Source organism: Limanda limanda, chromosome 13, assembly GCF_963576545.1.
Source record: "Limanda limanda chromosome 13, fLimLim1.1, whole genome shotgun sequence".
Lineage (NCBI taxonomy): Eukaryota > Metazoa > Chordata > Actinopteri > Pleuronectiformes > Pleuronectidae > Limanda > Limanda limanda.
The window spans coordinates 16,124,893-16,144,575 of record NC_083648.1 but is presented as its reverse complement, the minus strand read 5'-3'; the positions used below and the strand labels follow the sequence as shown (position 1 = coordinate 16,144,575).

Genomic DNA, 19,683 nt, shown 5'->3' with positions numbered 1-19,683 from the left:
TACCTGGCATTGTTCGGGGCCATGCTATTATCAGCCGCAACGCATGCATTATGCAAATATAGCGAGGTATCCCCTGGAAGAATCGGCTGTGCTACTGACGAGGAGGTTTCAGGAGCAGTGTTTTCTTTCCCTTTACTGTAGATTTTGGTATTTTTAACTTTTCAAAACTTTTACATACACAAAAAACCTACATAACACACACTAGAGGAAACAAAAAAAAGGACATGTGTATAGTGTAGATGGACCTGTAAGAGAATTCCAACTGAGCGAGAGACGCCGTAGCTGAATCCTCCTTGAAGGAAGTGAGCTGACAGGATGCTTGAGAAGATGGTTGCTAATGCATCAGCACCAGGGAAATGAACAGCAAACACTGAGAAATGTCTCTGGAATGAAAACACAGATATTTTTTAGAATTATTAACCACCTGGAGTCTGTGGCTGAGACTCACTTCATTAATAAAATAACTGTCTCTGAAATCTGACTTATAATGAGATGATTTCATGAATTCATTGTGTTTTTGCAAAGGAAAATACAAATTTGGATACACTTCAGTTTTTCCCACCCCTTTTTCCATTTCTGAACTTTTTATTTTGGAACTGAGTTTTTTTAGAAATCTAATCAAGTTACCATTAGAATGAAAGTCATGACAATGGAAAGTTATTTTATTGGTTATAATATTGTGTCATATTGCATTCAGGCAGGTACCTGTAGTCTGGGGTTGATGGAGAAGCTTCCAGCTGTTGGGTTCATACAGGTGATATACTGGCAGTTATGTATTTCCTTCAGTATCAGCCGTTGTCTGTCATACCTGAAAAGTTTCCCTTAATTAAAATTCCACTCAAGCAGCAAATTCTGTAAAACCTGTATTTTGTGTACACTGATGATTTAACACAGAATGGAGCTGTATTGTTGTACATTATAAAGCGTGTCAATGTCTTACCAGTGGTTGTAGTCAAGGTGCTGGCGTATGAGTGTGTGCGGCTGGACGGTCCCATAAACGTCCACCTCGGGCATGTTGAGGTCGTCTATGAAGTAGATAAGTCTCTTCGCAGTGGGAGGAGCAAATTTACGACCTGCTTTCTTCTCCAGGGGCTTCTCTAGGATACCTGAGGTCCATACAATGAACAGAAGAGAAAACAGAAAAATAATAAATGAAAAATATCTAATAATGTAGAAGTAACAACAGCGACTGTAGAACAACCTCCACAGCAATTTGGACATCATGAAAATAATATAATTAACTTAGAATATAATTAATAACTTTTCTTCTCTATCACAACTTTTCGAGAATGAGCATGTATTTAAGGTTTCAGTGTGTAAGATTTAGCTGAAAGGGATGTATTGGCAGAAATTGAATACAAAATAATCCTAGTGATATTTTCACTAGCGTGGTTCATCACATTTTATGAATTGTTGTTTTCTTTACCCTAGAATTGGCCATTTATATAAAAACACTTTATATTTACATCTGGAGCAGATCCTCTCTACGAGGCCTCCGTGTATTTTACAGTAGCCCTGACTGGACAAACTAAACCCCTTTTGAGTTTTAATGACGACTGAAGGCTACCACAGGTTACCTTTCAGGGTAAGGTGAGGGTTATTTAGCCGCAACATGCAACTTCACCTCTAGATATCAATAAAGTCTACACAGTGAACCTTTAAGCGCTGACATCCCATGAATATTTGTTTATTCATTCATCCTTACGTTGCAGCATTGCTGATGTGGTGTAGTAGTTGAAGGGGACTTTAGCCACCATGTAGGCCTCCTTCAGCTTGGCGACTTTATCCGAAACCAGAATGGTCTTACCCACTCCTGCGTTCCCCACTAACATGATGGGTTTACCTCTCTGGAGGAGCAAGTCCATTATGTAGGTCAGACAAATTGTCTCTGGGGTGTGGACCAGCACCGTCTGAAACAAAACAGCACATGACCTGACTATAGTGCTGCTCTATTCTGGTTAGTGCACACAAATACACAGATCATAAGTGCCCACCTGTAAAGGTATATCAGGTTCTAGCTCAAACTGCAGCATCTTCTCGCTCCAGGGCGTAAACTTCTTCGTCTCAGAGTCTATGAAATAGTCGAAGACGGTGCCCTGGGACGGAAACTTCACTGCTCGCATCTCTTTAGACCACCAGCGGCTGAATTCAGCACGGTGGTCGTTCAGCTGAAACAGTAAATATGCATAAAAATATGGATTTTTTAATTATAGGGAGATGATTGTGACACAAGGAAATTCTTCAAGTGAACACACATGATCCTGGAAGAGAGCCCCGCCAAAGGCCCAGACACAGGCGAAGACAAAGTAGATTTCATAGAGTTCCCTGGGAGAGTCCGCTGGAGTGTTGTCCTCAGTCAGCAGGCAATCCAACAAGGAGCACAGTGTCTGAATGAGCCAAACAGAAACACAGCATCTGATTAAACAATAAACAGTAACACAGTTTGATAATATGCAACAACTGTTTGAATAACAATGAGAAGAAAGACTGTAAACGTTTGTGACACAGTGATTAAGACTCATATTGTGTGTTATCACCTGCACCATGCTGCTTTCTGGTATGGGGGTGATGGTTTTCAGGTTGCAGCGCACTTGCTCCAGGCAGTATGGCACATACTTATCAAAGAGTATGGTGAGGTTGGCTCGCTCTGATTGGGCCTTTCGGGTGTCTATCCAGCTCGTCACATAACTGAGAAAACAATTAAGACGCTGCTGCTTTACTAAGATGTGATTTAGAAAAGTTTGTGTGTGTGTGTTTGAGCATCTTACGAGCTCCAGCCGAGGTCCTGTGGGTTGACATAGAGTATTCCTGCTCTGGACACAGTAGCCGGAGTAGCAGCTTTCAGATGAGAGATCTCAAACAGAAGACGCATGGAGGAAGATAAACTGATCCTCTCGTTACTCGCAAGAGTCAAGACCTGAACAGAGGAGAGAAAAAATTTAAACTGGTGGAGTTTGTGGTCAAATATAAACAGTCGCAGCAAAACGTAAAGACAAAATTCCAGGATTAGAATGAATGGAACAAATGTCTGAGACTAATAATCTTCTTTCACCTTGTTGTCGTCCATAACTGTATTAAGTGACTCAATCCACATGGGGTCAATGTCTCCATCCAGAACAATCCATTTGGGTCCATCATGAGTTACTGAGGTCAACTCTCTCATGGTGTAGGAGAATAGACCTAAAGTAAAATAAATCAAACAAGATGTGCTGTATTTTCAACAACGTGCCAACTGTTCATCAATTGAATCATCTTTAGATTCCTCTGGTAACAGACCCTCACTGCAAAATTACTCGAAACTATTCAAACGAGAGCTAACTCTGAACTTCAAAGTGCTTTATTCGTTTATTCGAATTAAATCTGAGAGGAGACTTTTTATGGTCTTAATTACTTTGAATAAAACAGACATTTGAAAGAAACAACGTTTCCCCTGATTATCTATGATAACTGATAATGATTAATCCTCACCATCTTTCCACTCTCTGGTTGCAGGGTGCAGGTATCCAAACAGCTCATCTGTGGTGACAGCTTTAGGGTTGATATCGTTCCATACAGTCTTCATCTTCATGTGTGCGTAGGTTCTATAGAGAGTCTTTAAGATCTGATGAATACAAAAAAAATAAACACATGAGTGAACGGTGAAATTCAACTCTTCCTTGACTTTAGCTTCACTCTACGTATCAAAACTCAGCAGCAACGCAGCCTCAAAGCAAGCCTGTAGAGATACCTCTTCTATGTTTTAATGATCACAGATTAAATCAGTTTCAAGCTAAAAATGTATGTATATAGGGTTTGAGGACAATAATCAAGTGGCTCTATGAGGTGGATTTGTAAATGAATGGACACATTTGATTATGTATGTGTTTTCATGATACAATAGTTACAACAAAGTTAACCTGGCTCTTTCCAGTTCCTGGTCCACCTACTACAAACACAGAGTGTCTGACTGCCAGCAGCTCCTCCAGCTGGGTGACCTGCACACACAAAAACGGTAAATTGTCTGTATTTAAATAGACCTTTTCTAGTCCTGATGACCACTCACAGCACTTTACAGTACAGCTCTTGGCATTAACCCATTCACACACAGATTCATACAGTGCATCTATGTGCAGCACTTTCCCTTTGAAAGGCGGCAATTTTGGGGTTCAGGATCTTGCCCAAGGACCCTTCTGCATGCAGAAGACAGGGATCAGACCGACCTTCTGGTTAGAGGACGACCACTCTAACCAGAAGGTCAGCAACATACCTTTCTGATCATATAATTACTAATGATTACACATAATAACACACACAGACCCAATATCATCTTCTATAAGTCTGCAAGGGAATTAAGTTCTGTGGGACTTCCTGCATGTCGACCTGTGAAGCACGAACACCTTTTTTTCTTCCTATTTTTTTTGCTGCTATAATCATACAAACTCCACTTGGTACCATAAACAAATCCATTTTTATATTACGTTTAAACTTTTCACAGAAAAGAGGATGAGCTTTATTGGAATATAATGTTGAAATGAGACACCTTAAGTATGAAGTTCTCCTCGGGCTGTAGGCGAAGTTCACTGACTGACTGGCGAACAGCGTTCTCCAGCTCAGGGTCTCTTTTCCTGGGAACATCCAGCTGAGGAAACAGGTCACTGATCAGCCCCAGGAATATGGGCACATCACTGGTCACTATCTTAGGCAGGTTGAAGTCCCTCAGCGCACGCATCAGCACCTGGAGAGAAAAGCATAGGATTTATGTTGTAATGCAAATTTACTTATAAACTGTTTAGTTCAGAAAATACTAGGAACAAGAAACAGCAATGGCAAAAAATTAGATAAATGATTTCTTTGTTTGGACTGACGAGAAGGAGTGTCGGCGATGCTTTGCATTCACCACTGGTAGTCGAGTTGGGACCAATAACAAAGAGGAAGTGTTAATCTTTGTCATCATTTCCAAAAGTCAGCAACTGGATATGAGGTGATTCAGGTAGAGATCAATGCCTACCTGCTCTTCCGGTCTGATGCGATCCTCTCGTTTCAGAGATCCAGCCACAACCAGCACCGATTTGATCGCTCTTAAACCCCAATCATAGTGATCCTGACAGATGAAGGAATAAAGTTATGCAAGCCGTCAAACAAGCAAAATATTATATAATGCCAACTATAATTTGTATGCTTTCCAAATGGGGAGCTAAAAGTTTAAATGAAATGTGGGAATAATGTTTCTGCATATTGAAGTTAAATGCACATGTCACTGCTGATTCCTGTGAGAACGTTCTGAACCTAATTCAAACAAAGATCCTCCACATGATAATCTAAATGAGATTTCTTCTTTTTAAAATGTGTTGTTCTAATCCTAAAGATGAGTTTCCTCCTGTGTCTTGACACCTTTGTTTGATGGACGTACCTGTTTGGATAGCAGCTCTTTACAGAGAGTGTAGAGGCTGATGAATTTACGAGCCAGCAGACGGGCGTCTATGAATCCTTCTGCCACCAACATGATCTCACATATCAGCGCAAAGTCTGGGATCACCATGGCACAGGGCCTGCACAGTTATCAAAGCATTGTTAGTTTTAATTGGTCACTTTTATTATTAGCTAACTATTCCATTTAACATCTTCTCATTCTTTCTGTTTATATCAGACCTGAACAAAGCCTTGAGGTTCTCCGGGAGCTCAGCCCTGCCGGCGTAACCAGGATTCAGAGTGATGAAGATTCCCACTGTGGGCCGCAGCTCAATCTCCTCTCCCAGGAAATGGAACCTATATACACAAAGGAACAACTACTGCTAAAGTGGACACATATAGATCATAGAATTGATAAGCCGACACAAGGGTGAATAAATATACATATAGTTTATAATACAAGTCTTTATATCCACACATACCTTTGCTTCTTGTTCCGTACAGCATCCTGTATAGTCTTAACCTGAACAGCTACCACTGACAGCACTTCCACTGAGATCCTGTTGAACTCATCAAAGCATCCCCACACTCCTGTCTGAGCCAGACCTTTATAAATGTTACCTATGGACTGAGGACATGTGAAGGAGACAAAGAGATTAAAGTTGGAACCACTATAACGAGGTAAACCTAACACTACATAAAGCATCTGCACAGTCCACGATACCTTGTAGTCCATCTGTTCTGAGCAGTTGAAAACATACACCATGATGCCCAGGGAGCGTCCAAGATCTTTAGTAGTCTCAGTCTTACCAGTGCCAGCTGGGCCTGAGGGGGCGCCACTCATAGTCAGATGGAGAGACTGGGTCAGGGTTATGTAACACCTAACAGAAGAGAGAGGTTGAGACACATTTAAGCTAAGACATGAGGAATCAATGAAATAACTGTGGGTTCACTGGACCTGTCTATTAATAGAAAATATGTATCTAGTTACTGGTTTATGATCTTGAATGTGGTTTTATACTAACCTTCGGTGTTTGTGTAACAAAATACACTTGTTTTCATTATTACACTCACATTTATGCTTATTTGCATGGGAGCTACCTGCTTCCAACCGCTGCAGAGCTTCACTGGAGAACATTAAACCAACATTATTTAGCTCAACTCCCAGCAAGAAGGTCCTAGGTTTGAATCCTAGATAGGCCAGGGCTTGTGTAGCGTTTGCATGTTCACCATCAGTACTCTAATTAGTCCAAAGATTAGTTTTAGGTTAATTGGTAATAGTCTGTGAGTGCCCAACAAAATGAATTACAACCTGAGGCTGCAGAGGGTGCTGTTCCACAGTAAAAGTTAAATAGTGTTCCTTAAATGTTAAGTGCTCATAGTGACCCTGATTGACCTTGTTGCTTCACCCTGTACAAACAAAGGTCACATGCCAGCTCTCTCATTAAAGAACACATCTTAAATAAAGCACCCGTTCGGCATGTGTATTAACATATTGTGCTGTATGTACAGTATGTGTACCTGTCAGTGAGTGGAGTGATGACCAGTCTGTTAGTGTTCCCCAGGTACTCATAGCTGAACTGGAACTGGGCGTCACAGATGTTAACGCAACAGTGTCTGGTTTCATCATTCCAGCGATGACGAAGCTGGGACAACCATGCAAACGCCTGTCCTGTCGTCACCTAAGAGACACCAAAAGAAAAAAGGTCTAATTGTTCGGATAAAACTCATTCAGACAAATTCTTTTTCGATTCAATATTAACTTTACCTTCTGAGCTATGAGATTGGCGACCACATCTCGAGCGTGGACATCAATGGTACAGACGGTCATAATTTTCTGTCTGTCTCCAGGAGTTAGATCCCCGAGCAGCATGTGGATCAGTGAGTTCAGCTGTATAATCTAGAAAACCACAAATGTATTTATCATCAATGGACAAACAAACACGTTCAACCGTCATTGTAACAATGTCTTTCTCTAGTGTGTTCGCACTACCTGTTTTCTGTTGTAATCCTTGAGGGCTGTCTCAAATCCCTCCTCCACCCTCTCAAAGGCAATGCCCACATCTGTGGCCCACCACACCTGAGTACCAGTCAACCCGACCTGCAAACAGACGCAGGAGACAACAGCTTGTTTCCTTGTGTGTTAAGTCAAAGTGTTAATTCTGCTGATTATACATCATCATACCTGTGCGGGGTAATCGAAGATCCACTGGTCTCGTGGTTTGTCTTCATAGGCAGCTACGGCCTCCTGGATCTCCCTCCGAACCGTGCAGCGCATGGTGCTCTCCAAGGCACTTAACCAACACTCTGCCTGCAGAGAGACACACAATGTCAAAAATAGATGAATAAATATAAAAATCAGGCTGTGTGAAGTTTGAAAAGGCATGAAGATTTTTACAAATGGAAAATGGATATACATACACATGTATACTGTGCTGTACAGTACTGATAATAAACAAAACTGAAGAATTTTTGATAGGGTTGGTGAACAGTGTGTTTGTTCCTGCACACACGGAAATCTTATTTTGTTTTTCAGTACCTGTCCTTTACAGAGGCACGGCTCAGAGAAGGGAACATATTCTCCCTCTCGGCTGTACATCCCGATAGCAACTGCCTCCTCATCCTCCTCCTCCCCTGCATTTCTGTCAGAGTCCTTGAAGCGAAGATCTGCGATGTTGTCAAACAGCTTCAGCAAATGCCTGGTCACCTTGAAAAAATAAAAAAAAACAACCACACAAACCCCCACACACAAACACTATTTATTTGGTTTACAAACCTTAATCTCTTGACTGAAATGTAAGGACATGAAAAAATATGAAACAAATGAGATCATGTGAAATGTCCACTTTGTCTTTCATTGTTTATCTTTAATAATATTCTCCGCTCTGTAATAGTTAGACACAGCCATAAGAATATATTGAACTGATAACTACAAATGGGTCTCTTTTAGGGATGGGTATCGTTTGGTTTTTATCCGATACCGGTTCCTAACCGATACTTTTAAAACGATACCGGTGCCTAAACGGTGCCTGAACCGATACTTTTTTTAAAAAAAGTGCACAAAACGATACTTGACTAAGAAAGGCTTTTTTTATTGCCAAATATATTAACTGTTTAAAGTAGATTATAAATATAAATAAATACACAACCCTTTTTAACTTAAAACTATGAATAACATACGAACTGTTAACAAAAGTTTACACTATACTTAAATCAATACAAATAAATACAAAACACACACACTCTGACTCTGACTTCGGTGCCTGAGCCAAATGAAGACTGAGGGTCGCTTTTCCATCACTCGGAGACCCCCGTGTCTCCGCGGCTGGGGCTGTCGCAGGCAGGCTTCGGCCCCCCGCCTTCGGCCCCCCGCCTTCGTCCCCCTAAAATGCGATCGCTTTTATGAAACATTTCTCGGTGTGGTCTTCGTTCCTCCCGCCCCGACCCTTTCCAAGCCGACCCGGCCGCGGCGCACCGCCACGGAGGAAATGCGCCCGGCGGGGGGGAGAGGTCTCGCGAGGAGATTCCCCCCCCCCCCCCCCCCCCCCCCACACACACACACACCTGCACGCGGGGCGCGGGCAGCGCGGGGACAAGAGTCTGTCCACCGGCAGCCCGGCGGGGGCCACCGCTTCCCGTGAAGGAAGAAGCGGAAGTGTGAGGAGGCGGGACGAGCGGAGACCTCAGGCTTCGATTGGCTCAGGCACCGAAATGAGGCACCGAAATCTCCGTTGCATTTCGGTCCGGGTAGGTACCGGTTGTATTGGAACCGGTTCCATATTGGAACCGGTTCTCGGTACCCAACCCTAGTCTCTTTATGTTTTCCTTTCTCATTTTCCCTAGGAACCATCATTCAATTGTTATCTATTACCTGTTTGGGCTGTGTTCCCTTGGATACAATCTCCAGAAGATCTGAGGCCGACACAAAATAAAACCTGGGGAACGTGAGCCTCTTGGTCTCCAGGTACTCGGCCAGGGCCTTCTCACACACAGACAGCCTCCGCTGCAGTGTCTCCAGGTTCTCCAGGAAGCCGGTGTGGTTGGTCACCTCCACCACATTACTGTTCTGCACCACCTCAGTCATCAAGCCCTGGGTTAGGGAAGAGAACATCAAAACAGATAAAAATGGAGAGGAAATACAGTATGATTATATGGTTGTTGGTCCTTGGTGGTCCGTATATGGTACCTGGAAGTCAGTATGGATTCCCTGAAAGCGCTCTGCGTCGCTGGCCAGCTGGCAGCGGATGTCGTGGCTGTTGGTGAAGATGGCGTTAAGGTGGGCCCAGGTCCTCTGGACAGACATCCAGGAGGAGATGACCTGGTCGGCCACCATCAGCTTCTTCTGCCATCCACTCACCTCTGCCTGGAAATACTCTACATACTTACTCATCAGGATGTTCTGCAGCTGCACCTGAAGAGTGATACAACCGCAGTGTTACAGTTATCCCTAAGATCCAAGCCACAAATTAAAAATATTCTGCATTAACCATTCACTATGAATTTATACTGTTCTGGTTTTTGCTCAGCTACCTGCCAGTGTGATGATATATATATTAGGAAACATCAGGTCACGACAAACCCGTTAAGCTACTACAAGAAGGTACGTATCACACACTTGAGAGAAGCAGCTGCGTAACACACACTCACCTGGTTGTCCTCCAGTGTCTCAATCAGATTCTCATCAGCTTTGAGAAGAGGGGTTCCTGTGCTGGTGTGAGTCTCATAGGACAATAACATCACACTCCATGTCTGGGTTATCTCTGCCAAAACCTAAGCATAAGTAGAACGTTTTAATTTGATCTATCTTAAAAATATGCAGTAGGATAAGGATAAAGTTTATTGTTCATCACACATGCACATCCTGATCTCAAGTTTCACCCTGTTTTTTATTAGTCAACTAAAGGGGAATTAATCCTATCAAATTATATCATATTCTACTGATTCAAGAACATAATTGGAGTTTATTTAATGGTCAAATGTGTGGATGGTAGTGTACTCTGTTTTAATTTTTGTAAATATTTCAAAAGTACATTGTTGTCAACTGTGTAAAACGTTTGAATTCAAGCTCTGGCTTCTCACTGGACAAGAGTCACTGGAACCCTTGGAATTGCGGGGACTCCCCTGTGATGACACGCAGGTAGGTGCTCTGCATTTTCTTGCTCTTTTCCGTCTTCAACTCGCTGATCAAGCTACAAGATTGTTTTTTTTGTAATCTTTGCTGTGCTAAATCGTCTGATCTCTCACATGAGAGACATACTGACATGCTAATATGCAGCCCAATATACTGTTACTAGTCTAGTCTGTGTGTTCTTACCTTCTCTATGGCCATTTCTTTCACGGCCTTATCCACTATGTTTTTGACCTCATCCTCCACTCGGTGAAGCTGTAATTCCAAAAGGTCCCCCAGGGTGGTGCCCTCCCCCATGACAAACCGGACCTGACAAAAAAGACATGGCAACCATTAGTGGGATCATGTTTCAGAGCAGGATAATTGGGTTCCCTCAACTGTGCTGGTCATTTCAGGCCTGGAGGGGATAGTTCAATGATGGTACAGTACATGAAGGCTATTAAAAAGAGATCAATAGTGACACATGTACAGTGCAGAATGTGATAAGAAATGAAATACTATTGAATGAAGGGGCATGAGGTATGAGGCATTGAGGAGCATCAGAGTCTCATACCCCTGTGGTGTTCATGAGCTGTTGCCAGTGTCTCTCTCTGACTGCAGAGTTTTGCAGCTCGTTGATGGCTCTCAGAGACGTCAACAGGTTCTTCACAGTCGACTCCAGACCCATGTAGACGTCCCACACACGCACCTCCTTATCCAACATCTTCATCTCCTTTAGTGTGCAACAGACAGATAGTCAGACAGACAGTTTTACAGTTTTCTTAAACACTTTCAAAGAATTTAAGATTTTGTCCGTCTGTCAATGGGAGCTTGTCGTACTTTGGCAAATCTTCTGAGCTCCATGTCCATCTGCTCAACGTTGATCTCTTTCCATGGAGTCTTGGTCCAATCCTCTATACTAGTCTGCCATGGAGAGGAGAATGAAATATTCAATCTGGGATTCTCTGGTGATATTTACAGATGAAACTTGAGTTTCACCTAGAGCCTAAAAGGAGGTCTAAGCAGTGTAAAAACACACTGTAAAATCCTGAGCCTCACTATGTTACAATGTCCGCATCGTGCAAATGGTTAATCTATGGAGGTCACAAAAAAATAAAATGCCAAACAATTTTTATTTTGTACCTTGACGAAGATGACCATGTCCCAGACTGCTTTGACCAGTATGATGTCAGAGCGGCACTGGCGTAGCTGCTTGTAGTCTGGGAAACTGACCTCAAATAGATCAGCTGTGTCCTGCAGCTTCTTCATCTCTGCCTCCATCAATGCTACTGCTCGATTAGACTGGAGACAAGCACATTGGTATTAACAATGGAATTATTATTTTCAGGGTGTGACCAGCAACAAGTATTCGTTTTGAATTATCTTCTTATCTCACTTTATCAATCAGTTTATACGGCTCCTCCACAGCGATCTTGAAGATGGATTCAGTACGAAAATCTTCTCTGAACTGGTGTTGTTTTACCTAAAATATGGGGGGAAAACCAGAACCTTCAGGATTTATAGATGCTCCAGGTTTTATGTCTGCTTTCACCTTGTGTGGGCTGTCAGTCATGTATAATGCAGGACAGAAAGTGATCAGCAGGTTTATATGTCAGATATTGAGCTCTTTGTTAGGGGCCGCCACATTGACATCCTACCCCCCTCACACACAGCCTCACCTCAAACCGCACACATTTCCTGCGAATCACTGAAACTTCATTTGACTGTAGAGGTGCCACTTCATGTTTGACTGCGAAGGCAATTTTCCTCAGACTCTTCCACTTCTCCGGCAGGTCCTGTGTTTTGTGGAGGAATGTAATGTACCAATAAATACACACATGCTGCTTCCATCCAAGAATTGTATGCATCATTGGAACGTGACATACTTCTAGCTGCGAGTAGACGCTCTCAGGCAGCTGCTGTCCGTAGGTCTTGAGGAGCTCAGCAGTAGACTTGAGAGGTTTGAAGTGCTGTTCATTGCTGATCTGTCTGTCTCGTATGGCCATGAGGTGTCCCATGATGTCCACAAGACCTGCATAGTCGCCATCTGACACCTCATTAGAGAGACCGTGGGCTGTGTTCTGGACAAAAGAGGATAATTCCCTCACGCTGCGAGATGGAGAGGACAAAGGATGATATAAGGTTTCAGAGTCAAGGGAGAGGAAAAGGAAGAAGTGTCCGGAACAAAATTAACAAGAGACTGTTAATTTTGCTTTGCTTAATTTCAAAATCATTGACTAATTATTTTTCCAGCATAATACTTGTAGTTCTTTTTATTTGTGTGTGCTTGTGTCTCACCTCTGCTTCACATGATTCAGCAAGTGCTCCTTGAACATCCAGCTCCACTTCTTGATGACGTTCATCAGTGTGAGCTTGAAGGGTCTGATGTCGAGCTGCAGCCAGCCACAGAACACCCTCCTGTCCTCCATCTTGCTCACTCGGACATACAGAGACTCAAATAGGTTGATCTGGAATGAAGACGGATATAATAAAAAGATCTTTACAAATAATAAATTGTGGTTAAATACAGGAATATTAAAGGTTGGTGAAGCCCACCTGCTCTTTGAAGTTATCCAGGGTGGGTGGGTTCTTCTTTAGTTCATAGTCTGCGTACAGCTCAGCTTCTTCTGTACTTAACACATGGCCATAGAGCAGAAACTGCCTCATGAATTCAGACCTGTGAAATGTAAGAAAAAGACTTTGGCCTTGCCTTTTTTTTCTTCAAATGATATTTATATTCTTTCGTGTTATTACACAGAACAACAGAAAGCCACATCTGACCTATCATCAGTCCAGAGGTAACGGTAGCTGGAAAACGATCCCTGGTATTCCCTGGCCTGAAAATGAAAGCGGTCTTTCCAATTAGAAGCATGTTAGTACAGTAAATGAGTGTGTGGGCAGAAACCAACATATACCTTAGTGATAGCTGCACGTGCCCGAGAGCGGATTACATGGCACATTTCCGTCAAATCCTCCATCTCACTTATGTCGCCCTACAAGATGAGGAAACAAGTGAGCGGGGTTGTGGCAGTGTTAAAGCCGTTTATATTGACGAATGGATGCACAGGGTACAAGCCATTTATTTAATCTGCACAACACCTGATAGTTATCCAGCCCTTTATGATTGGCCACTCTGGGAATGAAGGACGCCACGTTTGTGATGTTAGTCACCGTCTTATCCACAATCTCATAAAAGTTACCACATTGGATTAGGTCCAGTGAGGGGTCAAAGGTCATCTCATTGCTGTGGAGTACCAGCTTCACTTCAAACAGTGGTGTGATACGCTGGGCTGCATCTGTGTTGTCCATGAGGTACTGCAGGGAGCAGCGTACTGCAGTGGAGAAGCCTGTCAGGATCATACGATCCACGTAGTCTGTGTAGCCCCTCCACTCACTGCTGTCCAGGTTTGTCACGCCCAGCAGAGACTGGTTCTCCTGGAGGGCAGTGAGGGAGATAAGGAAGCTGTTAACCTCTACACTGTCAGAACGAGTCCTTTTCTTTGGAATCACAAATGAGGCGAGTGAATAAACTGTACCTGCAATAGTTTGTGTATCTGCTCCCCTGTACTGGTGATGAGAGCATGCTGTTTGGAAACACTCTCTTTAATGTCTGAGAAGAGGAGGAGAGTAGAACCACAGCTCTTTCTGGTGATGAAGGCCCGGTGGCTGAATTTACCCATAAGAGCCTGGATAGCTTCCACATTAGATTTGCTCCTCTGGACACGGCTGGAGATGCTCTAGCGATCGCAAAAAAGAGAACAACCGTTACAACCAGTTCTCTACAAATGAGGTACCACATAAGGAGAATAACAGGTTTCATGCTGCATTTGTAAGCAACACATACCATTAAATAAACTCTAAGATGAACCACGAGTTTGTTTAATATTTTCTCAACATGCATCTGGGATGAGCTTTAATGAGCATTAACATGTGTAGGCTTTGAATGTTCAGTACCTTGACCATTTCCCGTGTGCTCTGAATGTAGTCCCACAGGTCATCCTGAGCCCACGTAAGCTCATGGAGGGTTGGTTCTAGCTGAAGTTTTGTCTCGTCCATCTTATCTTTCACCAAACCCACCTCCACAGCCAGGATGGTGCTCTGGAGCTGGTTGTACCACTGGGTCACCAAGGTCAGCGTCTGTGTGTGCTGCATCATACAAAGGGAGTGTTTCACATGATGGGTTCTGACATATTTTACAAGTCGACAAACCCAGCTCAACATATATGCAGCCAGCTCCCCAACCCAAAGTCCAGTGGACGCACCATGTAGAGTCTCTCCCGTTTGGAGTAGAGATGGAGTGCGGCTTCAGGAATGTTTTGGTTCTTCAACATACTCAGATACTTCACCTCTCTCAGCACGGATGTCAACTAGGAGAGAGAGAAAGGGAAAATAAAGTTAAACTTAAGTTAATGTTTTTTTTTTATACCTCTGTTGGAATAGTACATCTGATTTGATAGGATTAGCATCATGAATCATAAAATGGAGGTGTTTGTTGTTTAGGCTTATGAAAATTTGTGAGGTAGATATACACAAAGGTCAGTTATTTTTGAAACTTATTGAAACTTGACATTAAATGGTACATTAGAAGAACCGTGTACAATACATCATAGGCATGTATAGGTTGACACATGTAATGCTGCTTTGCTTTTCACAGAAAACGTCATATTGTTTTTCTGATCACATTAACTGCTACTTAAAAAACTGGCTATTGGAAAAAGAAAGTGGAGCAATAAAGCTTGTTTTAATTCACAAAATCGTGTTTTAAGGAATTTAGTGCAGGCTAATTCAGTATTGTATTGGAGAAATCAGAGATACGTTAAAGCAGGAATGTATATCTAGAAGATTCTGCATAATAAGTATGGTATTACTTCAACTTACCAAATTTAAATACAGAATGTTTTGTGCAATAAAATTATATATAGTAGTTCAATGTTTGTCCCTTATCTTAGCTGTGAGCAGGTATGTTGGCACACTTCTGCACCAATTCCACATCAAATAAAAACATGTTGAATGTGTTTCTTGGTGGTGCAACGACTTTGTGCTTACAGCGGGACTGAAGTTGACCTGGAACAGGCCTGTGTCGGTGTCCAGAATGAGCAGCGGTTCCTTAAGGTGGGTTTGACAGATTTCCTCCAGACCCTCCGTCCACTTTGAGAACAGCTCCTCGTCATGCTGGTCCATAACCTCCAGAACACGCTCGCACTTCTTGAGGACAGCGTCTGCTTCAGCACAACCCAGAGGCCTGGAGGGGAGAGAGGGAAAGAGGCATCTTGTACAAAGCTTGTTTTGACCAAAAAAACACATTTTGGCATATTTATTCCAGAATATGATTGACATTGTTTAAAAAGAAACTGATACTTACGATATTAAGCTGATATGAAGAATTACATTTTTTTAAAGACAAAAATAGATAATTACACTGAACATTGCAAGTTAGACAAAGATTTCCGAATGTTTTTGCATTGGAATATAGACAAGAGTCAAATTCATGTGTTTTAAAGTGACTGTCTGAGAGTTGTGATGAGTTCTACTTGTGTTTCTATCAATCATTTTATGGTTACCAGGACAACAACATCTGCTGGATCTCAAATCACACTGGAGTGGAGTAACTGTGTGTGTGTGAGTAGGGAGAGTCCTCACATATAGGCCAGCTGGCAGAGGTTGCTCCTGTTTGTGAGGATGCGACTCCGAAGCTCCTGAGACAATTTGAGGTTTCCAGCCACTGGCGGCATATTTTTCCCCAGGACGGCACAGCCTGAGAGCAGCTGAAAAACAAAGGCTTCATATATTTGGTTCATGACTGGGACATATTAATTAATCTCTAACCACACATGTTTTGCCAAGTATGTGAACCATGTGTCTCATAATGAGCTTAAGGGGACTTTCCAATTATAACATAATTTAATTAATAAGGTTATTGGCCATTTAGAATCATTATTCCTGTTCTACCTCTCTTACCGCTTCTCTGTGTTGATCAAGTATAAACTGACATTGGTCTATTTCCTGGTTGAACATGGTCAACAACATGCTGTAGTTCGGAGAGAACAGCTGGTGGATCCCGGGTCTCTCGAGAAGGGTGCCGAAAATCTTTAACAACTAGATGGGACAAAAAACATCATTTTAAGAGCGAATTTTAGACCATACATGGTAATGAATAGGACAGTTCGCCATGTGTTGTGCCTTGAGGGTCTGACGTGCATATGTAAAGAATGGAATTGTTTTGAAACTTCAGGGTAACAGACATACCTTAAAGGTTGACTTTAGATTTTTGGAGTGGTGGAAAGCCAGATTGAGGACAGTCCCAAGCCTCTGGTCAAAATCTCTGTTCTGATCCATGAAGTACCTGTAGTGTCGCACAAAATCCTGGACGCAAAATGGAATTAGACAGCTTGATATTTTCAGCCTCTTTCTGAAATATAAAACTTCCAGTCCTCTTTTATTGTAATGCAATTTTAATAATATAATTTTTAGAACAGAAATATCAGCAGTTTATCAGAATTTGCTGGAACAACACACACACAAAATTATATGATAACACTGATCAATTTCTGATTGAGTTCCAGTTCAGATTAGCTGAGTCACAGTGGCAGATGTTGTAAAATAGCTGTAAAATATCTAGTAAATTAAATATTGATGCACTGACAAATTATGATCGCTGTCACTGGTTCTTGTGTGTTGCTCAGCAACCACTTTGCTTTCTCACTTTTCAATTACTCTACTGCTGGGCAGAAAAATAACATCTAATTATTTTTTTTATTATTTGGTTGTGCCTGTTAATTCCACTTACAAATGGCTGTGAATCACACCCCTCTGGGGCTTATTAATTAAATAGCAGTGTGATATCAAATACATCTCTACAATCTCCATATAGGTCTCACATCGCTGGTGTAGTCCAGGGGGTCGTATTTGCCCTCTCTGAGAGCCCGCCAGCGCTCATGAAACTCCTCGCTCATGCTAAAGACTATCTCACTGAAGACTTTCCCTCTGGATCCACCCAGTTCAACCTTCTCCAGCTTCAGAAAGTCCAGTGCTGATGTAAAAAGTTCCTATATGAGAGACAAAAAAGCTACTGATGGGTCAGGGTGGGGGAAAGACAGTTACAAACACTTTTTGTGCTGTGGCAGTTTTTTACTACAATAAATAATTGTTTAAAATTAATATTGAGCAGTTTAATTGTTGCAAAATGTGTTTAAATAACACTGTCTTCACATGATTAATTGTTTAAGCATCTTATTTTTGGAATAACAGCCAATAAAACCAGCCCTATAAATATACACACACACAAACAAACATACTGTACAATTGACAGGAGTTATGCTTGTCAACCTACGTACCTCAATCATGAGCAGCCTTTCAATGATGCGGTCTGAGCGCTGGAACACAAGTGAAGCAGGAAAGTCCCAGAGTTTTACACTGTGGCTGTGTCTGTAGTACTCAGGGATCCGTTGACGGTGAGTGTGAAACAATTGCCTGAATGTGCGTAGAACTGAAATGGTTATCTGGACCCTCTCCAGCCCCTCTTCAAGCTCCATCTTAAACAGTTCCTCTGGGATGAGGTAGGCAACGGCCTGATGAAAAACACAATAAGTAGGTTGACCAGTTATTCAAGTCAACTAGTTCTTCAGCTTTTCTTTCCATTTATTTCACATAAATGTAAAGATCTATGAGTTTACCTTTTCAATGACCAGGTTACAGAACTCCTGCAAGAGGACCACCATACGTTTTGGAATGCAGTAGTACTGGGAATTGCTCCAGATGAGACAGAGAGTGTGGAAGAGAGGAGGCAGCAGAACGTCGACTTGAGGGAAGATCCTCTCCTCTAAGCCGCTGATCAATCTCCTCAGAGGGCGTAAATACAGATCTATGTCCTCTGCTTCCAGCACAGCTGTAATGATCATATACAGATATACTAATATATAACATGTCTGTAATGCGGTGGCAATTTAACTGAAATAAAATCAATCAGGGGACTAATAGCTGTGTTTTTAGATTTTAAGCGAATGTGATTGCTTGTTTCCTTCACAGAAAAAGTGAAGGAAAGCTGCACTCAGGTATAAATATAAAATTCAGAAGAAGTTATCTGATTAGATATGAATCAATCTTGTACAAAAACAGAAGCTGCTTATATATTTGTAGAATTACATTAAGGAAAACTAAAGGAGAATATTAATTACCCCTAATAAAAGATTTATAATGCTGATCTACCTTCATTGACTTCGAGGCAGACATCATTAAAGGAGGAGTAATAACTGCTTTTGACGCTCCTCAGGATCTCCATGATCTGCTCCACTTTGGGGCTCTGGATCTGAGAAGAAAGAAATCGTAGTAGGATGTAGATCACCTGTCATGCAACATGTTCAGAGTGCTCTAAGGCAAACTGGACCAAAATTATATTAATATCAATACCTGACATTGCATTAATACATTCTGTAAACTGAAACACCACTATGGGAACTGCCACAGCAGTTCACATTTTGAACTGATTGCACAACTTACACAGAACCAATGTCTTACCTGCGATTGGATGCCCAGCAGGTTTTCTCTCTGAGTGGCCCAAAACTGGAGCTCGACGTTGGGGCCTGGGTGGTCTCCATGAAGCAGCATCATACCAGAGTTCTTCTTCAGGACGTTCCATATCTGTCCAGACCACTGAACTATTATTGTTTCTATAGAGTATAACAATCCAGGGTCCAGTGGCCAACCAGTGGGGCTGTGAGAGACAGAGAGAGATATGACAATATTGGCAGTGGCATGTGTAGTCAGCAAATGAAGAGTAGGACTTAAGTATTATTTCGCTTTTAAAACAGTTGGTCACACTCAACATTGACTGTAACAAGACATCAGAGACATGTTTGTCTAAGGGTGTTCTCACTAAATTATTTGAGCTGTAAATCAGCCATTCTCAAGGGGGACTCTCAGCTTGGGGCCCCAGGCAAACAAGCTGCAGCTGGAAAATTGATGCACGCCTATTTCAATTGTCACCATAGCACTCATGATGTGCCACATTTAAATATTATTAAAATTTAAGAATTTACACCTCACCCTTGTTCATGGTGACCTCGACTGTCTGCATGTCAAGCTTCAGAAGATTTTACTGAAGAATATTGGAGAAAATTGAAGGGAATGTTGGATCCATTTTCATTATGGCAATTGTAAATTGCTCTTATTATTATATAGTAATATATTAT

The 19,683-nt window shown here is 42.0% G+C and overlaps 1 protein-coding gene across 1 annotated transcript in view; it reads right to left on the bottom strand.

Annotated features, from left to right (window-relative positions):
• The window catches only part of dnah9l (dynein, axonemal, heavy polypeptide 9 like), a 35,488-nt gene extending 16,317 nt beyond the window's left edge, over nt 1–19,171 (bottom strand). Inside the window, exons 1-49 of the mRNA XM_061084083.1 lie at nt 19,010–19,171; nt 18,701–18,800; nt 18,169–18,380; nt 17,830–18,063; nt 17,374–17,541; nt 16,742–16,858; nt 16,454–16,591; nt 16,136–16,260; nt 15,542–15,737; nt 14,758–14,862; nt 14,450–14,641; nt 14,032–14,232; nt 13,595–13,930; nt 13,411–13,488; nt 13,277–13,332; nt 13,052–13,172; nt 12,794–12,963; nt 12,382–12,604; nt 12,175–12,291; nt 11,892–11,978; nt 11,639–11,797; nt 11,336–11,419; nt 11,070–11,228; nt 10,703–10,825; nt 10,036–10,158; nt 9,575–9,799; nt 9,260–9,478; nt 7,928–8,095; nt 7,574–7,699; nt 7,382–7,489; nt 7,157–7,288; nt 6,910–7,070; nt 6,113–6,269; nt 5,871–6,016; nt 5,629–5,745; nt 5,390–5,528; nt 4,988–5,080; nt 4,520–4,714; nt 3,897–3,974; nt 3,469–3,601; nt 3,053–3,180; nt 2,769–2,917; nt 2,538–2,688; nt 2,256–2,387; nt 1,995–2,168; nt 1,706–1,910; nt 941–1,106; nt 706–808; nt 246–383 (exon numbers count right to left, since the gene is read on the bottom strand). Coding sequence (XP_060940066.1) covers nt 246–383; nt 706–808; nt 941–1,106; nt 1,706–1,910; nt 1,995–2,168; nt 2,256–2,387; nt 2,538–2,688; nt 2,769–2,917; nt 3,053–3,180; nt 3,469–3,601; nt 3,897–3,974; nt 4,520–4,714; nt 4,988–5,080; nt 5,390–5,528; nt 5,629–5,745; nt 5,871–6,016; nt 6,113–6,269; nt 6,910–7,070; nt 7,157–7,288; nt 7,382–7,489; nt 7,574–7,699; nt 7,928–8,095; nt 9,260–9,478; nt 9,575–9,799; nt 10,036–10,158; nt 10,703–10,825; nt 11,070–11,228; nt 11,336–11,419; nt 11,639–11,797; nt 11,892–11,978; nt 12,175–12,291; nt 12,382–12,604; nt 12,794–12,963; nt 13,052–13,172; nt 13,277–13,332; nt 13,411–13,488; nt 13,595–13,930; nt 14,032–14,232; nt 14,450–14,641; nt 14,758–14,862; nt 15,542–15,737; nt 16,136–16,260; nt 16,454–16,591; nt 16,742–16,858; nt 17,374–17,541; nt 17,830–18,063; nt 18,169–18,380; nt 18,701–18,800; nt 19,010–19,102 — 7,260 coding nt within the window. The 5' untranslated portion in view covers nt 19,103–19,171. The remainder of the gene's footprint in view (nt 1–245; nt 384–705; nt 809–940; nt 1,107–1,705; nt 1,911–1,994; nt 2,169–2,255; nt 2,388–2,537; nt 2,689–2,768; nt 2,918–3,052; nt 3,181–3,468; nt 3,602–3,896; nt 3,975–4,519; nt 4,715–4,987; nt 5,081–5,389; nt 5,529–5,628; nt 5,746–5,870; nt 6,017–6,112; nt 6,270–6,909; nt 7,071–7,156; nt 7,289–7,381; nt 7,490–7,573; nt 7,700–7,927; nt 8,096–9,259; nt 9,479–9,574; nt 9,800–10,035; nt 10,159–10,702; nt 10,826–11,069; nt 11,229–11,335; nt 11,420–11,638; nt 11,798–11,891; nt 11,979–12,174; nt 12,292–12,381; nt 12,605–12,793; nt 12,964–13,051; nt 13,173–13,276; nt 13,333–13,410; nt 13,489–13,594; nt 13,931–14,031; nt 14,233–14,449; nt 14,642–14,757; nt 14,863–15,541; nt 15,738–16,135; nt 16,261–16,453; nt 16,592–16,741; nt 16,859–17,373; nt 17,542–17,829; nt 18,064–18,168; nt 18,381–18,700; nt 18,801–19,009) is intronic.
• Between the last annotated feature and the right edge of the window lie 512 nt (nt 19,172–19,683).